The 22122-nt window shown below is 39.0% G+C and overlaps 1 protein-coding gene across 1 annotated transcript; it reads left to right on the forward strand.

The window, feature by feature from the left end:
• The first annotated feature begins 460 nt into the window (after positions 1-460).
• Positions 461-22105, forward strand: PPP2CA (protein phosphatase 2 catalytic subunit alpha). Its single transcript, XM_082835490.1, has 7 exons — positions 461-780; positions 13318-13527; positions 16281-16454; positions 17033-17122; positions 17629-17790; positions 19034-19152; positions 19939-22105. Exons 1-7 carry the CDS (start codon positions 679-681, stop codon positions 20009-20011), a joined length of 930 nt encoding a protein of 309 aa, XP_082691616.1. The 5' UTR covers positions 461-678; the 3' UTR covers positions 20012-22105.
• Positions 22106-22122: the final 17 nt, after the last annotated feature.

Here is a 22122-nt window from a genome sequence, read left to right on the forward strand (position 1 = left end):
AATTCCAGTGTTGTATCACGGAGGAGGCATAGGGCCGCATTTCTAATTTCCGTGATTTGATTTCAGTCGCCACGTGAAGAGCCGAAGCGTATCGCCTTAGAGAAAAAGTCTCCAGCAGCAAGGAGCCACGCTCCCACCCCGAGTGCGCCTGCGCCACGTCCGCGCCTCATCCGCGCAGGACGTACTGCTCTGGGATTAGCCTACTTCCCAGCTGCAAGCCTGGCCCCTGCTCGGTCTCGGTCTTCCCTTCCCCCTCGGCCTCTCCCTTCTGGAGGACAACGCCCTGAAGGCTAAGGTGTCTGTTACCAGCCTGCTACGTTGCGCCTGCGCCTCGGTCCCTAGCACTCCAGCCTGGCGGCTGATCCGGGCTGGCGCTGCAGTTGCGCAGCTCTGGTCCCGGCCCATCTACCCCGCCGCCTCCTGACGCCGGGCGTGACGTCACCACGCCGGCGGCCGCCATTACAGAGAGCAGAGCTTTGGGGCTAGAGTGAGCGGAGGACGGCCGCGGCCGGTGGCCGAGTACGGAGGGGCGAGCCAGCGGGCCAGCGCTAGTGCCGAGCAACCGCCAGTACCCGCACAAGTACCCCGGGAACCGGCGGCGGTGTGTGTGTGTGGCCCGTGTGCGGGCGGCGGCGCGGGAGGAGCGCGGAGCGGCAGCCGTTTCGGGCGGGTGGCATCATGGACGAGAAGGTGTTCACCAAGGAGCTGGACCAGTGGGTCGAGCAGCTGAACGAGTGCAAGCAGCTCTCCGAGTCCCAGGTCAAGAGCCTCTGCGAGAAGGTGAGCTGCACCTCGGATGCGGAAGCCGCGGCGGGCCGAGCCCGCAAAGAAGAAGGCGGCCATGGGGAGGGTGCAACATGGCGGAGGCCCCGGCCCCCCGAGCCTCCCAGACCGGCGCCCGGCGCGGCCCGGCGGCGGCTCCCGGGCGACCCGGCGCCCTCTGCCTCTCGCGCAGGGATTGGTTGTCGTTACCACCGCCGCCTAAAATGGCGCCGTTGCCCCAACTCCGGGGCTTCAGAGCTTCGCGGTCTTGGCGCGGGGCGAGGTGGCTGTGGGGAGCGGAGACCCTGTGGGTCAGGGTTGGGGACGGTTTTGAGATGTGGGTAAGAGGACTTGAGTTCTATGGCCTGGGAGTGGGGCCTGGGACTCAGGTGAGTAAGAGGCTTTTTACTTGTACTCAGACCTAATTCTTAGGTCCAAAGCTGTCCAGAAGCTCCCCGAACGGCCCTTGTAGACCAGATCCTAGGACCTCTCTAAAGGTCACACAGCTTTAGCACTATCTTGGGTGGTTTGTGTTAAATTCACCGAGATATCTTTTCCAGAGACTTATTTGAAGCGTGTTTTTAAAGAATGTTAAAATGAATTTCTAACCTAGTTTCTACGAATGTCATGGTGGTAGTCATAGGGAGGAGTATAACTTATTTATCATAGTTGGAAGAATGGAGAATTTGGTGAGTCATACTACATAAGGAGCTTTGGGATTGGAAATCAAGTGTCGGTTTATGATTTATATGCCGACTCAAATTGGGTAGTGTGAAACGCTTCTCTAAGTCTAACGTACTTGGCATTTTGCCATTTCTTTTTAAAACGAGCAGCAAACTGTAAGCAAATTTTGTATCCTGGCTTTTCCTTGGAAAAGTTGTTTGTATATTTGTGACTTTAAATAGTGGTAGTAATGATAAGAATAGCTGTCGATTGAGCTTTTACAGTATCCCAGATATTGTGCTTAGTGTTTAAATAATTTATCTCACAGGTGTTGAAAATGGAATGTTGTAGTCTATTTTAGTAAGGCCGTTTTAAATTACGTATTTCTGATTTGTTTTTTCCAAGGAGTTGGGGAAACAGATAGCCTGTTGGGTTTGTCTTATAATTCAGTTTCCTAAGTAGAGAAAATGATGAGCTCCACCATGAATGTTTCAATTTACCTTTTCAAAATTAACTTTGCAGCATTTCTTTTTAGTTCCACAGAATTGTGGAATATCATATTAGCATTTTGTATTAGTGAAGAGTTATTAGAAAGCAATTATGCTGACTTGTTTGTGGCTTGATGTGAAAATTATGTTCATGAGTTTGATGTATATGCCCTAAAACCGGCTTTTTCAGAAACTGTTCTGTGAATAATTGCAATTTAAGTGAGTCTAACTCAGATTTATTTATCCCATGCTTCGACAAAACTCTCCTATTAGTTGATGAGGTGGCACATAATCTCTTGGAGCTGAATTTTAATGGTAGCATTGTAGTCTTTTGTTGCTTCTTGATCCTTAATTTGCTTCCATCAAATGAGGATAATATTTGTTTTAAAGGTTTAGAAATAGGCTTTTAAAAATTATTTAATGTATAGTGTTAGGTCTTAGTTTCTAGGTACTATAAGTGATGATTTTAATGACTTTTAAGGTTGAGTTTTTACTCTGTATAAGACTTTGAGTCAGTAGTTGGCTAGATGACTAGTCATTTGTGTAGAAAACATCGCAAGAGAGCAGTGATGTAATTGGAAGACCACTGGACTGTGAGTTAGAACGGGACACTAGTCCTCTTTCTGCCACTAACTAATTGTGATTGACCTTGAGGCAACCACTTCACTTGGTCCACATTTTCCTGTCTATAAACTAAAATTAAAATAGATGTTCCAAGTTTCCTTCTAATCTTAGATTATACAGTTCCATTTTAAATTAGTACTCTGTGTTTAAATATTGAATGCTTACTGGATATCCAAGATTGCTTACTTTTATGAGATGAATGAAAAGCAATCATGCTTATTCTCAAGGAGCCTGAATCTAGTTGGAAGTCAGTAGTAGATGGAACACAGAAGTAGAGGGTTTGTGTTGGAGACAATAGAAGATAATACTGGAGTTACAGTGGGGTGGCTGAAGCTTGATCCATCTGGTAAATGGTCGTTGTTTGCCACCTGTTTGTAAAACTAAGATGTAGTGAGGTTAATCAATTTATGCTTAAATCTCCCTTGCTCATCTACTGTGTCAAGATTTTAATTCTTAGAGCCAAAAAAAGGGAGAAAATATTTGAAGCTAGATTTCTAAAACATGAATCCTTTTGGGGGGCTATCACACAGCCTTCAAACTTTTTAACTTGTAAGTATTCCAACTTTTGGAGCATTATTAACCGTCCAGACTAAGTTAATTTGAAGGCAGCTCTTTAGGTTTATGGGATAAGATAGGGTGCATGACTTGAAACATCTTTTGTACAAATCTTTTTAGTGAAGCAAAAGTTCTCATTAGTATAATAGGTTTTTTTTCTTTCTTTTGTTCCTTTTAAAGAAATGATACTTGGTGGAGATAGCTATTTGATAATAGTTGATTATTTTTTGATTATAAGAAGGAAAGTGTGTTTATAGACAAGGGTGAATATGGTTTTTATGTTATTAATTAGTTAAGCTTTTTTCCCCCCAAGATGTGATGAAAGTCTATATCAAAGACAGGGTTGTTGTGTGTGCGATATACCTTGTCATTTTGGGGATCATAATTTGTTGGTTGTTTAAAAATTTGCTGTGAGTGAAGCAGTTTTGCCTATAGTCACAGGTCTGTAGTCATTTACTACACCTGTATAACTGGACTGGTATGTTTCCATCTACCTATTGGAAGAAGTAAATAGTATCAGCTTGCTTTTGCTTTAACTATAGTAAACAGTCTTTTGTTATGTTCAGCAGTGGTTTCATTTAGGTATGATTTTTGGCTTTGTGCTTTCTTGTCTTACCAAACTTGTGGAGAATGTTGTTTGATAGCCAGGTTTTTTTTCCAAAGGAGTTCTACCTAGGTATGCTGTTTTCCATTGCTGTACAAGCACTATAAATAAAATGCAGCATGAGTCTTCCTGCTAGTTGGATGACCTGCAAGTACTTGGCCAAGGTTAAATTCCTATATGAAATGGGTAATATATTTTTGTGAGTCTGTATGTGTGTTTAATTTAAAAGGTGGTTTGGCTTATTTCCATAAAGGTAATTTGAATATTGAGAACAAGCAGTTGTGGGGGGAGCATGATACAGAATATTGTTGTCATCATACTTTCACATACACAGTTCTCTTAACAGGTTTATGAGACAGTTATCCTCAGTTAGAGATGGAAACCACAGCTCAGAAAGATAAAGTGACTTGACTACAGGGGTTAAATTGAGATTGCCTAGGTTTATGGTTTGTAAGCCCAATGTTTTAGTCTTGCTTCACAGCCCCCTTCTCTTTTCTGAGGTAGTGTTAATAATGAAGACACAGATGAATTGGGGCCAGACTGGATTGTAGAATTAACAGCTCTGTAAAAGAAAGCATAATTTTTGTTCTTTAAAGCTTCCTATTCATGTCACATACTGTTGTCCCACTCTCTCCTGGAGGAGGAAACAGTAATTATTTTTCAATTTGGACGTGGCTAACTGCATTTGCCTCGCAGATAAGATTAGTGAGATGAAAACCCCAGTTAATTTTCTATGTATTCTCAGATAGTGTAAATCATGATCCAGAGACCAAGCTCTAAAATACTCTAATAAAATGTAACTGATATTTAAATTTTTCATTAAGCTTGTTAAAATGCCTTTCTTTTTATCCTCATAGCTTCCACAGTCAAGGCTGTTTGCCTGTGTGTATTCTGTGATCTCCCAGGCATGAAGCGGTAGTGCAGTTGGTTTTGAGTTGACTTAATGAGGAAACACCAAAAAGGTGAACAGTTCTTCTCTTCAGACACACAAGTTCCCCCCACCCCCTGTCCCATTCTGCCTTTGTTTTCTCTATCAGAGCCAAGAGTTCTGTGTCTGCAAATATGGGCAGTAGGACTAAGGTGAAACTCATGCTATAGAAAGAATGATGGGCACTGGGACAGCATTTGAGTTAACAGTAGTCTGGTGTTCTTTTTTTCCCTATCTCATTGTAAGTCAGGTTTGTCAGTTACCTGTGGAGTATTGCTTGTTTAGTTTGGAGGAGATAAGCTAGGAAAACCAGGAGACATTGGGTTTGGGTTGACGCATGGTAGAGAGGGTTGGTGTTTTTTGTTTCTTTGTTTTTGTAAATTTATTTATTTATTTTTGGCTGCGTTGGGTCTTTGCTGCTACACGTGGGCTTTCTCTAGTTGCGGCGAGTGGGGGCTACTCTTTGTTGTGGTGCGCGGGCTTCTCATTGCGGTGGCTTCTCTTGTTGCAGAGCATGGGCTTTGGACGCGCGGGCTTCAGTAGTTGTGGCGCACTCACAGGCTTAGTTACTCCGCGGCATGTGGGATCTTCCCAGACCAGGGCTCGAACTTGTGTCCCCTGCAGTGGCAGGTGAATTCTTAACCACTGCGCCACCAGAGAAGTCCCAGAGAGGGGTCTTTTTTGAGGGCGCTGAGGAGAGGTAGGAAAAGTTATGTGAGGCATAGAACCACCCCCCACCCCTTATGTTTTCTTTATACTTTGACCTGTTTCTCTTATTTTCACCTTTTTCCTTACCCATTTCACATTACCATCCTTTTCTGAAAAAACCCTCAACCTGCCCTCTCCTACACAAGTGAGATCTGAAATGAACTAGAACTGGGAAGGGGAAAGATTTTGTTTGTTGTTTAAAATAGGTTTTCTTTCAGCTTCTGGAGCAGAAGTTGTAGAAGAGGCTGACAGAGAGAGGTCTGGTTGCCAGTAAATGGCTGGGGGTGGGGGTGGGGTCTGAAAAAACTGTGAAGAGCAGTCTGGGATTAACAGCTTAATTTCTTCACAATACAAGGTTGCTATTGCCACTGATATATTGGTATTGTGGTTTGGAATGGATAGACAAAGCAGTGACAGAGACGTATGTATCTGCATCTGGGTGTTTTCTAAACTGTACATGACCAGCTGGCCAGTCACTCTGGCACACCCTGTCCCCACCTCTGCCTTAGTCATTTAGTTACTACCACCAATGGGAATTTTTACCTTTCTGTTGTTGAGGGGCCTGAAAGAAGGTTGAGAACCTTTGTTCTAGAGTGCACCTGGAAGACAAACATTACCTAGATAGTCATGCAAAGTGTAGTTCACACACAGGTTATGGAGTGTCAGTATTATTAACTGTGACAGTGTGCATTTGTTTTTGGAATACATTCAACCAAAAATTTTTTATATATATAAATTTATTTATTTTTGCAGTACGCGGGCTTCTCACTGTTGTGGCCTCTCCCATTGCGGAGCACAGGCTCTGAACGCGCAGGCTCAGCGGCCATGGCTCACGGGCCCAGCTGCTCCACGGCATGTGGGATCTTCCCGGACCGGGGCACGAACCCGTGTCCCCTGCATCGGCAGGTGGACTCTCAACCACTGTGCCACCAGGGAAGCCCTAAATTTATTTTTTATTTATTTCTCTTTGGCTGTGTTGGGTCTTCGTTGCTGCGCACGGGCTTTCTCTAGTTGCGGCGAGCAGGGGCTACTCTTCGTTGCAGTGTGCGGGCTTCTCGTTGCGGGTCACGGGCTTCTCATTGCGGTGGCTTCTCTTGTTGTGGAGCATGGGCTCTAGGCACATGGGCTTCAGTAGTTGTGGCTCGCGGGCTCTAGAGCACAGGCTCGGTAGTTGTGGCACATGGGCTTAGTTGCTCCGTGGCATGTGGGATCTTCCCAGACCAGGGCTTGACGCCGTGTCCCCTGCCTTGGCAGGCAGGTTCTTAATCACTGCGCCACCAGGGAAGTCCATTCAAGCAAAATTTATTATGCTTCCTTTATATGTACTATTTTCACTATTTGTTGAGCTTTGTCTAAATAGTATAATTGTAGGGATCTGTTAGTTGTTTTGCTCTAGTAGCAGGGTTTTGGATTAGTCAGGAGGTTGAACTTGTAGTAAACTCCAGATAGGAAAGATTTTAGAATTTTTGTGCTAGTGGTGATCAAGTTAATTGTCTTTCTCTGGTACCCATCGTCTGTAAACTAGCAGTAATGCCTGCTATCTCTGTTGGGTGGCTTTGATTTTCATTAAAAAGGCTTAAGAAGTGAAGTGCTTTAGGATGTGTAGAATTTTAGTAATGAAAAAAACCTCAAAGATCCTCTAGGCCAAGTCACCTTTCACAGATGAGGGAGGAGACTGAGACCCAGAGTGGTTGAATCTCATTAAACATGGATTGTAATGGTGAAAATTTTTAAACAACTGTGTATATAGCAACATTTCTCAGTTCAGTAGATTAACGTTTTTTCCCTATGCAGGAATGATTGAGACTGTTTAATTCATGCACATGGGTATGTTCGTTGGTAAAGATGGAGGCCAGTCTGTTGCACGTGAGACACACAGCTTTAAAGAAAGCAGTCATTCATTTTGGTCAGAGGTGAAGATGGTTGTTTTACAGAAACAGATGGGAAAACATCACCTTACATATTTTCTCTTAATATAAATTTAGAATTATCCCTCATCCCTGACCTTTTCTTTCCATTAGGCCCTAAACCAAATAGTAGATACTTGTTTGCAGAACATTATGTGGAGGGTTATGATACTTTGAAAGTATTATAATCATACAGATTTTAATCAAAGAAGACAAATATTTCATAAAATATTAGAGGCATCTGATCAGTATAATTAATGAAAGACAAGTGGTATGAAGAAAGATTTGATAGTTGAAGACAATTAACTAAAGATTCATTTGCTTCCAGGGCTAGTAATATGTCCTACCCTATGTATCACACCAAAATAAAAATCTAGCCACATACACTAATTTATCATGAACCTTAAATTTTTTTCCACAGTTATGAAAATCAAAGAAACCTACCATTGATTCATAAAAGCAGTATGAAGCAAAATGAAATTCTCTTAGGATATTGAAAAGCTTGATTCTTGCTTGCAAATTTAATTATTTTGCTTTTTATTTTATTTTAAAAAATATTTTTCCATGCCTGATCAGGATGTGTGTCATGGTTGCTTGACCCTACAGGTATTTTATATTTTTTGGCTGTGCCATGCGGCATGTGGGATCTCAATTCCCTGACCAGGGATGGAATCTGTGCCCCCTGAAGTGGAAGCACGGAGTCTTAACTCCTGGACTGCCAGGGAAGTCCCAATTATTTTGCTTTTTAAAAAAGTTTTCAAATGTCTTCAGTTTTTACTTGAACTGAGAAGTAAAATTCAAAGATTAATTATTGCTTTTTTTTGTTTTTTGTTTCTCATCTCTTATGTCTTTATGGCTCTATTGGTAGAAGATGTATTCAACTGGGATTAGAGTATGAAATGTTAAATTTACTTAACTAGAGTTCTAATGAACATTATAATTAGTAATCAGATTTTTAATAGAAAAATATCTAAGAACATTTGGCTCCCTATGAATACTCAAAGAATGTGTGTGGACACGTTATACAAGAGGAGAAATAACTGATACTGTATAAACATGGAATAAAAAGTTCAAACTCTGAAATTAAAAGTTCCAGTTAAATTAGAAGATAACACTTTATATCTGAAATAGCTGAGAATGGATACAGTCTTAAATTTATTACTGCACAAGTTAGGCATAGGTCCAGCGGTACATAGGGGACAAAAATTGTTAATATTGTTTTGCTCTGTAAGCCCACAATTGAAATTTTCCTGAAAGAAAATAATTCAAATAAACAGTAATACGTGTGTAGATCTGTTCAGGAGCATATTATATAGTGGTTTACAATGATCACTGTAATGCTATAGGAAATTGGGTCAGTGAATATGAAAATTTAGGACACAGAATGAGATGTTGACCAGTTGTAAACTGTAAGGGAATACAAAGAAATGAGAATAGTTTTTGCTGGTGTGGCAGAATTGAGAAAGCATTCTTACAGTCTCACCGCTGAAATAAACAATCTGTTAATTAAGACTTCATTGTTTTCCAGTCATTTTACACAAAGAATTTTTACCTTGTAATCATTTTGTATTTTAAAATGGTTCCTTGATTTAATAAAAATGCATAAATACGTTTTGTTTTTCTTTTAATAATTAAAAATGCATAAATGCATTGCGTGGCTTTTTCTACTGTGTAAGTTATGTAGGAATGATATCAATATTGTATATCCTTAAGGAAATTAATAGATATATATAAGTGGTTGGTAAATCTGTTGTTGGTTCATGTTTTTTTCTTTTACTTGTCTTCCTTGAAAAATCTTGGATTGGATGATCTGTTGGTCTTTTGGTCTGTTTTAAATCTGATTTGTTTGTAATTTCATGTTATTATGGTGGTTAGGTATGGTCCATATCTAAGACTTACTTAAGTCTACAGGTCATTGGCCTTATTACCTGATGTTTTTATAGGAGGTTGAAAATAGAGTGAGATTTCTGAATCCGAACTCAGAATGCTGAGAGGATGTTAATAATAAATTAATGCTCCTGAAGGTTGCTGGTCTTTGGGTGAATCTAAATTTTTAAATTTCAGGAAGGTGTAAAAATTTTTAACTTTCCACAGTTACTTGTGATAAGCTCTCATTAATGGAATTGCTTGTTCCAGTTTTAACCTTGTTCTAGGAAGGTTCTTCCCTTGAATTCATTCATTTCAATCTGTATCATTTGACTGAATTTCAGTAGGGTTCCAATAAATAAATCCGTATGGTGCTAGTTACACTGTTTCTTAAAACTTGATCTTAATTCTTTTTTCAAATATGAATTATATTAGCTGAGACATTTGAAGTCCCTGAAAAATGTTTTAGGGGAAACAAAAGTCTGAGGTGTGTGTGTTACTTTTGCTTCTCTGCATGGTTCAGGTGACATGAGGCTTTAAATTATGGGAGTCAGAATACCAGAGAGTGAAAAGGTAGTTATTAAAAATTTTTTAGTCTCTAATGTTAACTAAGTTACCTTGAGAGTCTGGTTGTACCATTTACTTTGAGTATTAAACCAGAGATTTGAAGTTGTATAGCTATCTTTGAAACTGATGGTTGGTGAAGGCCTGGAGGCACTAAAGGTGACTCATTAGAGGTCCTATTGGGTGACCCATAGAGGGGGGTTCTATTAGGTGCTTCTGGGATTTATAAGGCCTGACTCCTGTGATAGAAAAAGAGATGTCTGAGAGAAGCTATGCTATGATTAGTTTTCCTGACTAGAATAATCTTTAACAAGGACGTCTACAGTCTTCTTTGTTGTGGTGTTCTGGGACTAGTGTATTTTGTGTAGTGATCATCTGAGAGCTGATAAGTTGAGACAAACCCCCCAAAAGTACGTTTTTAAAAAAAAATTTTTTTTAATAAACTTATTTATTTTATTTTTACTTTTGGCTGTGTTGGGTCTTTGTTGCTGCGTGCGGGCTCTCTCTAGTTGTGGCGAGCGGGAGCTACTCTTGGTTGCGGTGCGTGGGCTTCTCATTGCGGGGGCTTCTCGTTGTGGAGCACAGGCTTAGTTGCTCCATGGCATGTGGGATCTTCCTGGACCAGAGCTCGAACCCGTGTCCCCTGTATTGACAGGTGGATTCTTAACCACTGAGCCACCAGGGGAGTCCTGCAAATTTCTTTTAAGTAGGACCTATCATTTCATTCATAGCTGTTTTCATTAGTATGCACTAGGTGCTGAAAACATCAGTCCTGGTATTAATTCCAAACAGGTTTAGTAATGGAATATGCCTAGTGAACTTCCACTTTTTAGTAATAATAAATTGGGAAGTTGGAATTACTGTAGGGAGATGGATTATATGTATTTCTTAAGAAATATCTCTTTTTGAAACACAGTGGAATTTTTTTCTAAATTTAAAAATGTTAGATGAAATTAATAACTAACTTTGTGATGTCAGTGGTTGGTAAATGTCCTGAAATAGGCTTCCCAAAATGTTTGGAGACTTGAAAATAGTGGTTCTTAAACTTGGCAGCACCTAAGAAAGCACTAGTGTAGGGTAGGGAGGGGAGACTTAAAAAAATTATTGACGCTTGGATCCCACAGACAAAGATTCTGACTTAATTGGGAGAGGAGTAGTTTGGGCATCTGTATATTTTTAAAGAGCTTCCCAGGTCATTTTTTAATGTGCCGCTAAGGTTGCATACCACTACCTTAAAACCAGTCCTTGACATCCTTGGTTGTCACTCAAAATGTAATGAGCAATGGCTCATTAGCAACAATTCTCTTATGATAGTTTCACCCGCATATTGCAGTGTGTTGCTTTCCCTTGACCCAGCCTCCCACTGTACACTCTGGGACACCATTCCATACTGCTGATCCCAAATAGAAGATGCTCAATAAATGTTGATTGGGTATATGAAGTAAAACACTTTAAACCCATTCTCAGAACAAATTACTTTTACCTTCTTGGCTTAACTGACTCTCCCTGAGGAAGTCTTGTACCTTCTCTAGTAGCCCTCCCAGGTGGATGGGTTCTGCATCCTTCTATTTGAGGATAAAATTCCCTGTGTTTTTCAGGCTTCTGTCCTCTACCTAGATACCTGGACATTTTTCCTTGCGGTTATTACCTGCTATTTCTTCATTCTCCAGAGAACTTGGTACCACTTTCCAGGTTTGTACTTATGCTGTTGTCCTGGCAGACATCCATGGCTCTCCCTAAAGATGACCTGTCTCAGTTTAAGTTCTTGATTCCCTCAAAATATATATTAAGCGCGTGGGGCATTGTTCTAGTGAGGTGCTGTGTAGACAATGGTGGATAAAATGAATCTGGTGATAATTTTTTAAACTGTCACTTTGATTGTTGCATGGAAATTAAATTGGAGGCAGGAAGACTAGAAACAGGGAGTTTTTTGTGGAGGCTAGCACAGTAATCCAGGTTAGTTGATGGTGTCTTGGACCAGGATATTGGCAAAAAAGATAGAAGCATATGGATTGAGATGTTTTGGAAGGAGACTAGGCAAGACTTGTCAGTGGGTTGGTCCCTGAATACTGGTGGGTGGCCTTTAAGCTCTACTACACCTCAGATATCCATATCCACAGCCCTACCTCTGAAATCCTTAATTCACTAATCAAATTTTCTGCCAGTGGATCTTTGTTTTAATACTACTTTGATTAGACTTGTTTTCAGTCCATATCCATGCTCCATTCTCCTCCTACATTTCCTAGCTGGGTGACCAACTGTCATCATGTTTTGCCTGGGTACAACTGAGGCGTTTCCTGGGAAGCAGGACTATCGGTGCTAAAAACCAGGGTAGTTTGTCAACCTGACCCCACCCCAGTCTGCTCTCTTCTCTACTCTTGCGTGCTATGCTTTAGCCATGTTAACCTTTTCTGCTTAACTCCTTGGACTTTATACGCATGATTGCATCTGCCGCTGTTTGATGTCCTCCAGTTTCCTATTCCCATCCCATTTCTGTAGCTCCCGCCCATTATTTGCACCTCAGGCAGTTTTCATAGCTCTCAGTTTTTGTGAGCCCGGAACACTGCTGCTTACTCTAGCATGTCTTAGCACTTGGCCCTTTCTTTTGTAATGATCTTTTATTTATTGTCTGCCTCTCCTGCTCCACTGTGTGTGTTTATGGGCTGTCTTGTTTGTTGTGATATCTTAAAAAGTGGCCTCCACCAGTTACTCTCTCCCTTTCTTCCATGGCACTTAATACAGTCTGTACTTTGTTAATTGATTACTTGTTTGTGGTCGTTCCCCTATACCCCCTCCCCAGCCCTGGTGTGGGAATGATCTATCTTTATCTTGTTCACTATACCTCCAGGGGCTAGCACAGGGCCTGGCACAGAGTATCACTCATGGTTGAGCAAATGAATGATTATCTCCCAGTTCTCTTCACAGTTTTTGGCATACAATAAATGATCAATAAATGTGTGTTGAAATGAATAAAAGAGTGTCTACTGAGTGGAATATTATGTTGCTCTTAAAAGTGATGTTTGAATTTGTGGTTACATGGGGGAATGCATAGGATGCCAAACGGTTTTCTGAAAGCAGCATAAAAACCATGTATATTGAATAGTCACAGTTGTAAAATGAGAAGTTTATGTTTTGATATAAAGAGGATAAAAAACCCAAAATACAGACAAAATTTTAATGTCTTCCAAAAGTCTTTTTTTTAAAGTAGGACTAAGAAACCTCTCCTCGTAGCCTGGAATCATAGAGTGCATTGTAGTTAGAACTCTAAAGCTCAGGAACTAGGTACCTGAGTGTCTTGCTCCATTTTCATTTATTGTATATGGCTGCTAATCATGATCTCTTTAGCACTTAGATGGCAACTGATAGCACTAAAACTCATGATACTGATGAGAGGAATGGGACTATGTATCTTGATACATTTTTTTTTTTTCTAGGTATCAGAGGTGAGATAGCTGGTGGATAGGTTCCAGGCATGTCTTGCCCCCTTATTTTAATGGGATCGTAATTGTCTGCAGTTTCATCTTATGCTGAGTCTGCCCTTTAAAGCTATATTAAGGGTAACTTAAACATATCTTATGTGTAATTAAACGTATCTTTGTTAATGTTTTTTAATGTGAAATGTCTTGGTTTATTTTTCTCTATCTGTAGGCTAAAGAAATTCTGACAAAAGAATCCAATGTGCAAGAAGTTCGATGTCCAGTCACTGTCTGTGGAGATGTGCATGGGCAATTTCATGATCTCATGGAACTGTTTAGAATTGGTGGCAAATCACCAGATACAAATTACTTGTTTATGGGAGATTATGTTGACAGAGGATATTACTCAGTTGAAACAGTTACTCTGCTTGTAGCTCTTAAGGTAATTTCAATTTTATGTTTGAGCATTTTGAACTGGGTATGGCAGTCCTCTTGAATGTCCTTTTTTACCCAGTGATTTGTGGTTTTCTCCATCTGCGTGTTAGCTTTTAGAATAAATCCCCACATTTAGGAATTTAGATATTCAGGTTTGGGACTTAATAAATCATAGGTCTATCTTCATTCTGAATGAGGGAATGGTACAGAATAAAAACAAGAAGGTTATTTTCTAAGGAAGAAAATGCCTCATGATTTAAAAATGCTAGAAGGCTGATTAAATAGAAATTTTAGTTCAGTAATTTGGGATATGAGAGGTAATATAATTACCTTTCTAGGTATTTTTGAAGTATTTTAAAGGAGCAAAGTATTTCAAATATTGGCATGTTTATATCCGTTGACACAGTAATCATATAATTAAAATTGTACAGAGGAAGAAGTTTAAGAGGAAAAGAGCTTTACTTCCATGAAAACATAAATTGTAGCATCTTAAATGTCAGAAAGAATTGATATAAATATCTAATGGTAAGTGAATTTCTAAATTATGGCTTACCTCAATGGAATAGTTTGCAGCCATTAAACATGACATAATCTAGAACAATAGAAATGATAATTAAAGCATGTTGTTTTATACCAGTTGTAGCTTTGGGAAATATACAGAGATCTGAAGGTGAAACACAAAATGGTAAAAAGCTTTTTTGAGATGACCTTTCTCCCTTAAAAGAAATTATTTGACTTTACTTTTGGGGAGATGATTTTATTTTAAAGAATATGTAGAATGGTAAGATGGCTGCCAGCGTCTTCTAGTACTGGAGAAGCAGTGAGATGTGGTTTTGGCAAGAGCTGAAGTTTAGGCAATTAACAAAGTGTAAGTGTTCATGAAGCTACAGGTCTGAATCATGTAAAGTGCTACAAAACATTTTTGGAGGTCATTATGTTCTGCATCTGTAAATTGAAGGAGTTGAATTAAATGATGGAAAGTTTCTGCAGTGACTCTAGATGCCATGAAAGTAGCCTTGCAAGCTAACCTGCACTTAAAGCCCAGGATGAATCCCAGTGCTCAGAGGAGGAATAAATATGCTACCTTTAAGAGTTCATGTTTGTGTTATGCGCTGAATTGTGCCACCACCACCCCTTCCCCAAATTCATATGTTGCAGTCCTAACTCCCAGTACCTCAGAATGTGACTGTATTGGAGGTAGGGCCTTTAAAGAGGTAATTAAGGTAAAATGAGGTCATACAGGTGACCCCTAATCCAATATGACTGGTGTCCTTATAAGAAGAGATTAGGACACATACAGAGGGAAGATGAGAAGACACATGGAGAAGATGGCCGTTATCTAGCCAAAGAAGAGAGGCCTTCAGAAGGAACCAACCCTGCTGACACCTTGATCTTGATCTTGGACTTCTAGCCTCTAGAACTGTGAGGAAATAAATTTCTGTTCCTTAAGCCTTCCATTCTGTGGTACCTCATATGGTAGCCCTAGCAGACTTAATACAGGGGAAAGGAAACTTAAGCAAATAGTGCTGGAACAGTTGGGCATCCATATGCAAAAAATGAACTTAGCTACCTCATACCTTACAAATGGATCAACGTCAGTCATAGATCTAAATATGAGTGCTAAAACTGTGAAACTTCTAAAATAAAACATAGAAAATCTTTGTAACCTTGGGTTTGGCAAAGATGTCTTAGATATGATACCAAAAACACAAGCCATTAAAAAACTGATAAATTGGACTTCATAAAAATTGATTTTTTGTTCTTCAAAAGACATCACTAAGAAAAAAGTACTTGTATTCATATATATATTTTTAAAACCTATAAGAAGACATAAGTTTTAAGTGGACAAAATATTTGAATAGATGTTTCACCCAAGAAGATATATAAATGGTCATTAAGCACATGAAAAGATGCTCAAACCTTAGTCATCAGGGAAATGCAAATTAAAGTCAGAATCAGGCCCATTAGAATGGCTTTTATCAATAAGGCTAGTAATACCGTATGTTAGTGAGTTTGTTGGAGAGATTAGAAACTTAGGAATCTCTCCGAGAAAAATGAAAGCATATATGCGTACAGAAACTTCTTGTATGTGGTATGATCATAAGAACATTATTCATAATAGCCCAAAACTGCAGACAATCCAAATGTTCAGTCTACTGGTGAATAAAAAACCAAAATATGGCTATATATGGTATAGCCATACAATGGAATACTGTGCAGAGCAGTAAAATGAGACAAACCACTGATCCATTCACAGATGAGTCTAAAAAATATTCCGCTAAGTGAAAGAAGCCAGACACACAAAAAAACTACATATTGTATTGATTCCATTTATATGAAATTTCTAGAGAAAGCAAATCTCAAGAGACAAAGTATCGGTAGTTGCTGAGAGTGGGAGTCGGGAGTGATTGCAGACAGGCACGAGGGATCTTTTTGGGTTAATGGAACGGTTCTAAAACTGGATTGCAATGGTGGTTGTATAATGTAATAAAAAAAACTCATGGATGGAGTTTTGCAGCTGGTGACTATGCGTGGGATAAAGTTAGTGGTAGTGAGAGTTTGATTTTAGTTGAAATGGGGTTGGCAGATACCCCATGGGATAAATGATCTGTAGGTGTGATTTCACTTTTGTGTGATGTAGGGGTGTGGGATGTTTTTTCCAGCAAAGTTGGAATTCTGTTTCCCTGTAGAATGTTTGCTGGATTTTTATTTGGTTTTTGAAGGAGCCAGCCGTTCATGATTTCACATTTGTTGTTTCAGGTTCGTTACCGTGAACGCATCACCATTCTTCGAGGAAATCATGAGAGCAGACAGATCACACAAGTATATGGTTTCTATGATGAGTGTTTACGGAAGTATGGAAATGCAAATGTTTGGAAATATTTTACAGATCTTTTTGACTATCTTCCTCTCACTGCCTTGGTGGATGGGCAGGTATGTAGGTCTTCTTGAAACTTACATTGGTGATTATTTTCAAGAATCTGCTTTCTTACATTTAGGTGCCAGTAACTTGTTTTTCCATCCTCACATCCCTTTGGGATTTTTCTTTGAAGTGCAGTTTTTGTGAGGGGCACTGAACTATATGTTGGGACCACAGGGGGATGGAAGATGTAGCCCGTCCATCCTTTTGGGCTGTTTCTGGACATGTCGGGGAGATGTAATTAGCTATTTACTGGTCCCAGTAGAGCAGCAGTGCACAGAAGAAACTGCAAGAAAATTCTGTGAGAAGGAAGATAATTGTCTATGAGGGAGGGTAAGGTCAGAGAAATGTTTTCTTAGAAGAGCTGATTGGGGTTTGGGTGCAGTAGGGATGGTTTATCAGGAAGAAAGGGAGTGTATTCCATAGTTTAGAGTGGGAGGCAAGAAAGAAAGATCTGCAGAAACAAGCCTGGTTCTGGCAGAACACAGAAACACCAACAGGGCCGAGTGATGTGGGCTACAGCCTGCAGCTTAGTCCACAATGTTTGTAGTTTATTTTAAATGAGGGTAATGTTGTAAACCACTCTTTTCAGATCTTCTGTCTACATGGTGGCCTCTCACCATCCATAGATACACTGGATCACATCAGAGCACTTGATCGCCTACAAGAAGTTCCCCATGAGGTATTGACCTTATTTTTGGTAATAAAATCTTTTCAAAAAACTTTTTAGAGAGAGGAAATATTTAATTGTAACTTAGTTCATTGTATGTATTTTCTTGTTTAATTCTCAAAAATGATCATGTGATATGAGCACTGTTGTTGACCCCATTCTTAAGAAGCTAAGGTTAAGAAACCTACCAAGATCACAACAGCTCTGGGACTGGTGTTGGTTGTCTTAAGAGCTTCTGCCTTAGTTACTAAACTCTACTGCCTAACATTGAAATTTGCATACACTAGGCAGATTAATTAGTTAGGGCTTGTTGCTATTGGGACTCATTGATGTAGGCGCTGCCTCTTAAAGACACCTGGAAGTAGTTTATTTATTTGACTCTATCTGCAAAACCTTTTACCATTTTCAGCAAACACCATTCAAAAAGTGACGTAGTAGGTGCTGCTTCTGGTGAATTACTCAGATCACATATTAACCAATTTTGCAAAAGGCAATCTAAAATATAACTTGCTTTTTAGGGTCCAATGTGTGACTTGCTATGGTCAGATCCAGATGACCGTGGAGGTTGGGGTATATCTCCTCGAGGAGCTGGTTACACCTTTGGGCAAGATATTTCTGAGACATTTAATCATGCCAATGGCCTCACGTTGGTGTCTAGAGCTCATCAGCTGGTGATGGAGGTATGTTCTGTTCTTTGATTTGATTTTTAAGTAAACTTAATGAAGGAAGATCTTAGGAAATTTTAAATTATATGATATAGTGAGAACATGCCATGCATTCTTCTGATGAATTTGCCATTATAGCCTTAGCCTTTTCAGTAGATGCACACTAGAATTAAAATCTCAAACTTTTGATCCAAATGAAATTCATAGGTAAAATGTTTTCAGAGAATTCTTAATGACTGAGTAGTGCTTGGGGTTTAAGGCTGGGAAAGTAAGATGGGAGAGAGTGAAAAATAATATTTTATGGTCTCAGTTTTATTTCATGTATTTAACATGTGTATGTATGGAAGAGAGTTTGGGAAGAAATACACCAAAATGTTTAAGTGGTCCTTTGGATGATAGGATTACAGGTGATTTGAAAGAAGAAGCTAAAGGGAAATGGGCTAAATTCTTAGCATAGGACATTGATTAGCATACTTATAAAATTAAGGTCCTATTTAGATTAATACTAATACAGCTGTATTGTGATTATCAATAAAGTCTGACTTTGCTAGAGATAGGGAAAGAAATTTGTGATTAATACTTGAAAAGTAACTCATGCGTTCAGATGGGCTTTGAGACAATGAGGCTGGAGTTCCGAGAGGCGCCTCTCCTTTATACCTTGGGCAGTACAGGTAATACCTGTACTGACTGAGGACAGAATTAATAAGGTTCTGGTCTCCAGGAGTATGTGTCTGCCTCTACAAGGAATGGCCATATACTCATTCTTGTATCATGTTTAGGGCTACTGCAATAAGAGAGGCTGAAGAAATGCTGTTATTTACTGAAAGTCGGGTATATAAGAAGTAGCTTATCCTTTTCTGATCGGTGATTTTTTTTAGGGATTTTCTTTTTATAGTAGACAACTTTTATACTTTTGGGAAAAAATAAATACGTTTGGTTCTTTTTTAAGTTGGGCAGAAGGAGTTCCCTGGTGGTCTAGTGGTTAGGATTCGGTGCTTTCACTGCCATGGCCTGGGTTCATTCCCTGGTCGGGGAACTGAGATCTGAGATCCCACAAGCTGCACGGCACAGCAAAAAGAAATAAAAAGTTGTGTGGAGTACAGAAAATTATTGAATCATCCAGAAACAAAGCAATACTTTTTAAAAAGCCTTTTGGGCAGAAGGGGAGATATTTTTTTCCCCTCTTGAGAGAAGTCACATTTAGTTGTGTAAATAAGGGAGTAAAATAGGGGATTATTTTCTGTTCTTTTCCTTGTAGGGATATAACTGGTGCCATGACCGAAATGTAGTAACGATTTTCAGTGCTCCAAACTATTGTTATCGTTGCGGTAACCAAGCTGCAATCATGGAACTTGATGATACTCTAAAATACTCTTTGTAAGTATATACACTTGAGTCGTTGGTTACCATTACTTGAATATATTAGTTTTAATGTGAAGTTGAACAGTTCAAGAGCTTATGCTAAATCCAGATTCCAATTGGATTTTTTTAAGTTTCCTTTGAAACACATCAAGAGAAACCTAGATCCTAATATGAATTATTAGGGATTTAACTTTTAAATCCATGTTTTTATTGTAGAGTTAATAAAATATATCCTAAGGATGAGATAATAGATAACAGTACCTTAGGCTCTTTAAACTTTATTTATTTAGTAGAATCCTTCTTTCAAATGGTCTTAGAAGGAACTACAGATATACAGAAGCATATCCTCTAGCTGAAGTTGCCTTGGTTCTTTGAGGAGGCGTGCAGCCAGAAGACCCTTATTAAATGCATGATTAGGTTTTTCTTAATACATTAAGTTATTGGATGGGGGGAAAATGTGTAAAAATCTGCACGGGGATGAAATGTACAACATGGGGAATATAGTAATATTGTAATAACTGTATGGTAACAGGTGGTAACTAGACTTATCTAGATCATATAATTAATGTATAGAAATGTATAGAATTAATTGTATAGAATTAATGTATAGAAATGTATAGAAATTTCAAAACACTGTTGTACTTTTGGAACTAAAGCAGTGCTGTAAGTCAGTTATACTTCAGTTTTTAAAAAAACAAACTGTTAAAAAAATGTGTAGAGTCAAAGACTAATATTCTTGATTTTAATTGTCAGTACTTTGATGTCTTGGAGTATGAACAACAAATATGTCTTGTTTTTCAGCTTGCAGTTTGACCCAGCACCTCGCAGAGGCGAGCCACATGTTACTCGTCGTACCCCAGACTACTTCCTGTAACGAAATTTTAAACTTGTACAGTATTGCCATGAACCATATATTGACCTAACGGAAATGGGAAGAGCAACAGTAACTCCACAAAGTGTCAGAGAATAGTTAACATTCAAAAAACTTGTTTTCACACGGACCAAAAAGATGTGCCATATAAAAATACAAAGCCTCTTGTCATCAACAGCCATGACCACTTTAGAATGAACCAGTTCATTGCATGCTGAAGCGACATTGTTGGTCAAGAAACCAGTTTCTGGCATAGCGCTATTTGTAGTTACTTTGCTTTCTCTGAGAGACTGCAGATAATAAGATGTAAACATTAACACCTCGTGAATACAATTTAACTTCCATTTAGCTATAGCTTTACTCAGCATGACTGTAGATAAGAATAGCAGCAAACAATCATTGGAGCTTAATGAACATTTTTAAAATTAAGTACCAAGGCCTCCCCTCTACTTGTGAGTTTTGAAATCGTTTTGTTTATTTTCAGGGATACTGTTTAATTTAATTGTATGATTTGTCTGCACTCAGTTTTTTTCCCCTTCTCAAATCTCAGCCTCATGTTGTTCTTTGTTACTGTCAGATCCTGGTGAGTTGTTTTGAACAGAACTGTTTTTTTTTTTCCTCCCTCCTGTAAGACGATGTTACTGCACAAGAGCACTGCAGTGTTTTTCATAATAAACTTGTGAACTAAGAACTGAGAAAGTCAAATTTTAATTGTATCAATGGGCAAGACTGGTGCTGTTTATTTAAAAGATACATCAATTGATAAATTTTAGAATTTGTAGAATTCTAGGTAAAGAAAAATAAAAATCAAGGCCACTACATAATCTCTCGTAACTCCTTGACATTCTTCAAATGAATTTCAGGACTTATTTGTAGTCCAGATAGTACAATATGTCAGATTGCCAGCATGCTCTTTGTGGGTTCTTCTTCCTGCATATTGTCTGCAAGAAAGGAAATGAAGTCTCTGCTGCTTCAGTAAGACCTGATTGTAAAACCATATAAATCGAGATTTATGTTTTTCGGGTTTTGTTTTTTAATGAAAAAAGCATGTTTTCAGGTAGAGGTTAACAAACTAAATAATGTATCTACTTATCAGTCACTGCAGTTTCTGGTTATAAATATTGCTATGTAATGTGGACACTGTAAGATGATTGACAGAGTGGTAAGTGCTTAACGAATATTTGTACATTACTTGTCACGTGATCTTAAAGTTAAATTTGTCTCAGATAAGATATAGCTGTTAAAGCATTATCCTGTATTATGCTCTTTAAATGATACTAGTTAAACCAAATAGAAAACTGTTGCTGGATCATGGCTTAGTGTTATGTACATTCACCCAAGGACAAAAATGGCATTTGAAATGAAGTGGCGGTGATAAGCACATACTGAGTTTTTCCCCTCCCTTTTATTCTTTGAATAGGATTAGAAAGTTAAAACAGGTTTTCTATGGAAACTAATACTTCATTGTCTTAAGCTACCAGGGTAGACTTCAAGACACTTAATCATTAATTGTGTGGGTATAGTAATAAAAGTTTCTTTGCTTTGTACTGTGTTGAACTTGGAACTGATGAGGAAATTTTTGCATTTCTCTTTCTAAGATGCTTGAAGAAAATACATACACAATATATATATTTTTTAAGTGGTCCACTTTCTATTTTTTTGGTAGCTCGTGGAGTTGATTGTCCAAAAGCCCTTAGTTTTCCCGCATTTCTCCCTTTCAATTTTACTCTTTTATGCTTTCATAAGAAATACGTCCCTTTGTCTCTTTTTTGTTTTGTCAGTTTATGCGTTTTCTTTCTGACCGAACAAATAGTTTATTAATGTGCAGTACATAATCCAGTTTCCAACTGATCTATTGATACCAAGCAGTGATTTTTCAGGTCCTGTGATCAAAATTGACTCCAAAAGAACGAGTATCTTGTAATTGGTGTGTTATTGTCATCCAGGTACAACCTCTCTAAAGTAGACCTTGCGGTTAACAGAAAAGGGCTTGTCGGGACTTCCCTGGTGGTCCAGTGGTTAAGACTCTGAACTTCCACTGCAGGGGGTAGGGGTTCAGTCCCTGGTTGGGGAAGTAAGATAATGCATGCCATGTGGCATGACCAAAAAAAAAG

The sequence above is a fragment of the Leucopleurus acutus genome, assembly GCF_964270905.1.
Source record: "Leucopleurus acutus genome assembly, chromosome: 3".
NCBI classification, from domain to species: Eukaryota; Metazoa; Chordata; class Mammalia; order Artiodactyla; family Delphinidae; genus Leucopleurus; species Leucopleurus acutus.